A 7,497-nucleotide genomic window follows, 5' to 3' on the forward strand; every position below is an offset into this window, starting at 1 on the left:
GCAATCGCTGTGTGTGCTGCTAGCTGCTATGATGGGAGCTGTGCGGGCAAGTTTGTACGCTCTTTGCTGCAAAGCTACATAACGTGGTGCATGCAGTCTGCATGATATGCTGCTAGAGGCCAAATGGGGAGGTCCTCGATCATGACATGCGCTATGCACGTAGAGAGTGAGGTACTGACTATTGTGATAGCAAAAACAACAATAACTACAAAAGAATACTAGCACTACACACAAGAGAAGATAATAAGGTAGCTGTACCTACAAAATAAAAAAACTCGGTTTAGGCGCGTCAGTTAGTTTTTATTTTATTTTCTATTTTTACAATAATCATTAACATCATGTGTGGTGAAAGCAAACATTTGATTGGACTTAACCCTAAGAAAATAAAATCAGTGATTCATTCCGGAAATGTTGGACTATACAATGAATGGTTTCCCTTGTCATTGCCTTTTTCATTTTCTATAGGGGTCTAATAATAGTTCAAGTTCAAGTTCAAGTTTATTTAACCAATTCTCGCTATCGCCAATGACGTAAAAAGTACCCGGATGTGGCTTTTCCTTCAAGATTTAGTGCACTTGGTAGCAAGGGCACTTCCGGCGCGGGTCATAATTTGCACAACGCTAGCGTGCGCGTACGTGTACCTTACCTATAGCGCAGCGGCGACCACGGATACTAGTACAGTAGGCCGCTGTATACGTATACCGCCCGAGCCAGCGAGTGGCCAGGCCTGTCATACTCGTACACTGTAGTCCCCGCCGCCGGCACGGCGGCCGGCCTTGCATTAGCATGCACCACTAGCACTCACTGCACGCAGCGCATAAGCTAACACATACCGGTACGGCGTACATCACAGATCAGTCATCTCTGCATACGCTGAAAATATGCTGGAAAATATTCACCCACCTGGATATACAGTATATCGTCATGGAATGCCCATCTTTTTTTTTATTTGTTCTCTGTCGAAATGTCACGAACACAATCGGGAACGAACAGTGATCTCGAACTTATCCTGTCTCCGAAGCAATTTCTTCCAAGTAAGTTTGTACGTACAATGTACGTAGGCACTAGGCCTATACTACCTAGTGCTACTATAATACTACCACTACTAGTAAGTCGCGCGTGCACATACTGCGCTGTGGAGTCACCCGCAAACTTCACCCACGCGGCCACGTCACGTCTCGCATGCCAGTAAGGGTCCTATTTCTGCAGATTTTTTTCATTTATTGTCGTGCGAACAACACATGGCAGCTTCGCAGCAACAACCAATAGTCGTATTAACAGCAATTTCTTAAGAATGGAGAAATTTCAAATCATATTAAAGCTGTAATTCAAGTCGAGAAAACCGGAAGTACACGTAGAATACAGTCGGTTGTGTGTGTAAATAGCATTAGTCACGTATCACGCGCGTACGAACGGAAGTGACTTTGCTACCGGACTATCCCATAATGCACCGTAAATGACGCTTAAATCATCATCCGGGTACTTTTTACGTCATTGGCGATAGCGAGAATTCATTAAACATTTGACATTTTACAAAAGGATACCGGTACAGCATTAAGAATAATGAATGGTTTGGGACCCCAAAAGAAGCAGAGCTTGTAAAAAAGGGGCCCCGGATAAACATATAAAACAATTAAATATACTAAAGTTTTAAACATATTAAACAAGAAGTATAATAGTAACATATTTACATAGGACAGATGCAACACAAGCACACACACACACACACGCACGCACAAACACACACACACATTCAATCACAACACGTGTCACAAAAACGCTCATGCACATACATGTAGTTCACATGAAATTGCAGAAAGATACTTTCTATTTTACTATACTTTTAAATTCAGCTTCCCTGATCAATTCTTGTTTTACAAATTTCCCTCAAGGTAGATGCGACATTTAAAGTTTAAAGTTGGATAGTGTTGAGGCTGACCAAATTCTCAATGGCAAATTATTCCATTCTCTAATACAAACATATACAAATGAATTTTGGGCAGTTTGAGTTCTTACAAAGGGTTGATAAATGAGATTACGTTTACGCGTATTATAAGCATGACATCCTTCATGAAAGATTTCGGATCACCTTGTGTCTTAAATATAAAAATCAAGCAACTCAAGATAACTAATTTTTCAAATGGCAAAATATGAAGTTGAATAAACAATGGCAAACTTGGACTTCTATATATAGTTTGAATTTTTAATATACCTTACTACAGATTTTTTTCTGAAGAACAATCAACTTATCTATATGAGTCTTATAAGTACAGCTGTATTTCCCCAAGCTACATTACAGTACATTAAATGAGGCATAACTATGGCATTATACAGAGTAATAAACTCTAACATGCAAGATCGTAAATGACAAATAATGTCAACAATTTAATGATAATGATTGTGTGTTTACTTTACTATGTACCAATTACCATTAATTTACCATATTAAGATCATTTAGCAACTGAGTATACTAGTATAACAAAGCGAAGATGTCAGTTTTTTCTTACATATTGAAAGACACCATGCTTTAACTTTTTATCCGTATGGCCATATATGGCGCGCGGCGTAGGGTACGTGTGCATGTGATTGTACTATCTTCATCTCGGGTTATTGAAGTTCAGATAGAGCAGATTCAGATTCAGCATGTCGAAAACTGAAGGAGTAAGACGAGCTCTTGAAATTGTAAGAGGTATGCCGAGAGTTGCCCTCAACAATCTAAGAAACAATCCTGGAGCCAAAAAGAATGTAAGTTTTTATTTCAAGAGGGATAACCATTTTGGTGTGTAATGCTGGCTAATCCAGAAACTCCGTCACGCTATCGCAGCATCAGCAGCGATTGCCCATAAATGTCCGTAGTCCCGTCAATATATGTTTGTGCTGCTCAGCAGGTAGGTAGGTAAAAACTGGATACTGTAAAAGTGGATATTTTCGCGTGACTAATTTTTCGCGCTTGGCCGGGTCGGAAGAGTTTCGCGTGTTTTTAATTCCGCGGAATCAAGACATCACGCACAGGCACATATGGCAAGCAAAAATATTCGCGTGCTTTTATTTTCGCGCTAGTTTCTGGTTGCGCGAAATGTGCGAAAATTTGAACACCGCGAAAATTTCCACTTATACAGTAGGCCTGACGTTAGTGCAGTTGAGTCTTTTCCACCTCATGTACTAGTATATGTTAACTCTTTTTAGCTATCTGTCATGTTTGTGTAATCATTGATTTCTTGTCTTCACCCAATAGGTATTACAATTTCTGTAATTTGTTTTCTTGGTGGAATTGAACAAATAAATTGAATTGAATTGAATTGAATTGAATTTCCCAACCCAGGGCCGAAGCACGCGCACGGCACTTGTATACCGCGACAGGGCAGGACTGTGCATGGTTATGTTATGTGATAGTGATACATGTACATGTACACGTACAGTTGTACGAAGTTGTACTAGTACGTCAACGTCCCTACGATGTAAATGTGAATTAAATTAATGCCCTCCACAGGCTCCGATGATCCCACTTTCTGCAAGCAAGCAAGCGCAAGTAAATTTATGGACCTAGCCAGGCTTACAACTACATGTACTGACTAGGTTTCTACTGCCTACTGGATTGTGTAGACACAAACATTCGCTGCATTTTACCTTCACAAATCATATGCATAAACTTTACTTCATTGTCTTCAGTTCAGTTTCTTGAGGAATTTGCGACAGTTTCATGCACCTGAAAAATTTCTGGTTTTGTTTTAGTATACTCATAGTATACTGAAGTAAATAAATTTACACAATCAAATACTGAAATACCATGTTACTATTGTTAGTCTATTACTCCGGAATAAATGTCTAAATTTGCAGATGTTCTCCTCTCTCCAAACCTCTGGGCTCTAGTCTAGTCTAGAGCCTCTAGTCTTATCTTTAGTCTTATCTCTGATTCCAGTAATCCATTGAGTATGATAGTACATTGTATGACTATCATTTAAAGGGACTGTACAGTACTGGTTGAGGTGGGGATTCATGTTTTGAACATTCCTAAGTGAGATAATGAGAAGCCTCTTATGAAATATGAAAGAGCATGTAATTTTAAGAAGGATTCAACATTTATTTGATAAAAATTGGTTTTCAAATGGCTGAGATATCCAAAGAGGTGATAATAATAAAAGGCGACAGGCCACGCCTTTTATTAGGATCTCTTTTTTTACCTTGTTTTTGGATATCACAGCCATTTCAAAAACGAATTTCATCAAATAAACTTTTGATACCCCTTAGATTTGCATGCTTTTTGACATCTCATAGAGTGGTTTCTGAATATCTCGCAAAACGTTAAAAGCTAAATCCTCACCTTGACCAGAACTGTACACACCCTTTATAGCATAGACAATGATAAAAAAAAAAAGTGACATGTATGCGTCATTACATCTATGCACCATCGGGTCCATTGTTGTCATCAATTTCAATTGTTATTTCAGTGTCGTGTCCAACCTGGAACCAAGTGCCATCTCAATAACGACAAAAAATCATCAGAATATACAAAAACATCATGTACAAGGCATGTATGATGTATGGTGTGATCCTACAGAGTGCACAGAGTTTACTTTAAGAATACCAAGTACACGTATGTGAGATTTACCATGTTTAAAGGGATCATATATTTTTGGTTTAAGAGAGTTTTGAGACCTAACTTCAGGTTTCTAACATTTTTTGGTGAGGTAATGAGAAACCTTTTATGAAATATGAATATAAAAGAGCATGTGATTCCAAGAGGAATTCAACATTTGATGAAAATTGGTTTTGAAATGGCTGAGATATCCAATACAGAGTACTCTTTATAAAAGGTAGGACCCACCTTTTATTACGATCACTTTGTTTTACTTGTTTTTGGATGTTTCAGCCATTCCCAAACAGATTTTCATCAAAAACTTTGAATTCCTCTTAGAATAATAAATGGTCTGTACTATTTCATAAAGGTTTCTCGGTATCTCGCAAAAAGTTAAAAGCTCAATTCTCATCTCTACCAATACCGGGTACTATACCATATAACAGACAGGCTTCATAATGTACTGTACATGTAGAGGCTTGTACATCCTAAATTTCTGTCTGTACAGTGTACTATACACTTTTCCAACAGTAAAATGTATGGTGTTCTCCAAATATGTAATACAATTGTTAGTGATATGTTCCTTTGTGTCTACAGGAAAATCGCAGGGGGCGAGGCCAGCACACCGGAGGAATGAGTGGGCGTGGTAAGAGTGGTCAAGGGATGAGAGGTACAAAGCCCAGGATTGGATTTGAGGGAGGACAGACCCCCTTCTATCTCAGGATCCCTAAATACCCTTATTACAAGGACTACCAGTAAGTGTTCTGTCTTTGCAATTTACCAGCTTCTCTTGTAAGTTGTGACAACTTGTGCACACATACCCATCATACCTGTAGTAAAGGGATGGTACAGTTTTGGTTGCAATGGGGCTCATGCAGGTTTCCAACTTTTTGAGAGATAATGAGAAACCTCTATAAGATATGAAAGAGCATACAATTCTATTAAAGAGGAATTCAAAGTTTAATTGATGAAAAATGTTTGTGTGAAATGGCTGAGATATCCAAAAACAAAGAGGCCAAATAAAGGATGGGACCCATCTTTCATTAGGAACACTTTGTTTTGTATGTACATGTACCTTGTTTTTGGATATCTCAGCCATTCTAAAACCGATATTCACCAAATAAACTTCAAATACTTCTTAGAATTGTATGCTCTTTCATATTTCACATAAGGGGTTTTTAGTTATCTTGCAAAAAGTTAAAATCTGAATCCCCCTCTCAACCAAAACTATACCATTCCTTTAATATCTTCAGTGTACATTTCATCCCTTCCTATTAACTTTTGTGATGCTAAGGCAGCATTTTTGCCAGTAGAATGATGACATTCTTTGTCTTGTTTTGACGAACAAAATTACAAAATACCTCACTATTTTACAAGGGAGGACATAGAGTGATAGACAGTAGTATGTGGTCCTTTTTATCCTTTGTGACTATCACTAAAATGCTGTTGGCACCCACTAAACACTATCTTATTTTGGGAGGAGAAAGAAAGAAACTATGTATTTATACACTTCCGTATGTGCAATATATGTATTGTTTTCATTGCTGAATTCATATTTCTTTTTGTGCATTCATCAGCATTCAATGTTATTCATTTTCCGTTCATTCAGCTTGAGGAGGCAGTACATGCCACTTTCCCTCGCCAAACTCCAGTACCTGATTGATGTCGGTCGAGTTGACCCAAACCAACCAATCGACGTCACCTCCCTGGTCAACTCAGGGGCAATCAACATCAACATCAAAGACAGACACTATGGGATCAACTTGCTGCATGAGGTTTGTGAGACAACTTGTCACCCTTTAGGAGTGGAAGTACAATGTATGGGGGGAAAAATTCAATGAACTCCAGTTACAACAAAGTCCATGGAACTGGCAGTTTTCTTTCGTTATATCAAAATTTTGTTACAACCAAACAAATGAACAATAAAAATCGTAGAGCTGATAATGTTGCGGCCTGAATTTATACTTTGCTGTATCCAGAATTTCGTATAACCGTGTTCGTTATAACGGGAGTGCACTGTACATGTATCATATACAGGTGATCCCCATTCTAGGACAAGTGGGGATTAAAAAGATTTCTTGTGAATTGAGAGGAAATTTTCCCAGTATGGGAAAACCCCTTATAACAAGCTAGTTATCAACCAGGCAATGCTCGTAAGTAACTTTGGCGGCCCTGAATTTTCCAGTAACTGTATTTAGCTGATCTCTTTTTAAGTATGTGTAATGTGTTGTGACAGTTTAAAATCCTCACATGTAGAATTTATTTATTTATCAACCATGGGCATATGTTTTAGTGAGAGTTTGTAATAATTAGAAAACCTAATTTGGGATTGTTTTACTGAAAATCAAACTTTTCAGCCCATTGACTGAATCATATCTGAATTACAATACTAAGAAAAGTTGAGCTTTCAAGGCATGTATCAACAAAGTGTCAATTTAGTTTTATTCTCTTCCTTGTAGGGACTAGATAATTTTGAAGCCCAAATCAACATTGAGGTACAGCACACATCAGAACTGGCCATCACAGCGATCGAGCGATGCGGTGGTGTTGTAACAACCGGCTTTTACGATCCAGTCAGTTTGGATGCCCTGGCGTATCCCTTACAGTTCTTCCTGCAGGGGAAGCCCATCCCTCGACGTGCTCTGCCGCCCAAAGACCTCGTCAACTTCTACACCGATCCAGCGAACCGCGGCTACCTTGCCGACCCAGACAAAGTCCGTAAAGCCCGGCTGGATCTCGCGCGGAAGCACGGTTACGTCCTTCCAGACCTCACGAGCGACCCGCGGAGGGAGATGCTTAGAATGAGGAAGGATCCGAGGCAGGTGTTTTTTGGACTCCAGCCAGGCTGGGTAGTCAACCTGGCAGACAGGACAGTCTTAAAACCAGCAGATGAAGAACTGCAGGAATATTACAAGTCATAG

General features: G+C 39.0%; 1 protein-coding gene across 1 annotated transcript; it reads left to right on the forward strand.

The window, feature by feature from the left end:
- Positions 1–2,628: 2,628 nt before the first annotated feature.
- On the forward strand, positions 2,629–7,497 carry LOC139729044 (large ribosomal subunit protein uL15m-like). The gene is made up of 4 exons (XM_071639972.1): positions 2,629–2,745; positions 5,174–5,331; positions 6,186–6,351; positions 7,036–7,497. The coding sequence occupies exons 1-4, from the start codon at positions 2,644–2,646 to the stop codon at positions 7,495–7,497; spliced, it is 888 nt and encodes a 295-aa protein (XP_071496073.1). The 5' UTR covers positions 2,629–2,643.

Source organism: Diadema antillarum, unplaced genomic scaffold (genome assembly GCF_040938485.1).
Source record: "Diadema antillarum isolate AM-2024a unplaced genomic scaffold, OU_Dant_1.0 scf00000020, whole genome shotgun sequence".
In the NCBI taxonomy this organism is placed as follows: domain Eukaryota; kingdom Metazoa; phylum Echinodermata; class Echinoidea; order Diadematoida; family Diadematidae; genus Diadema; species Diadema antillarum.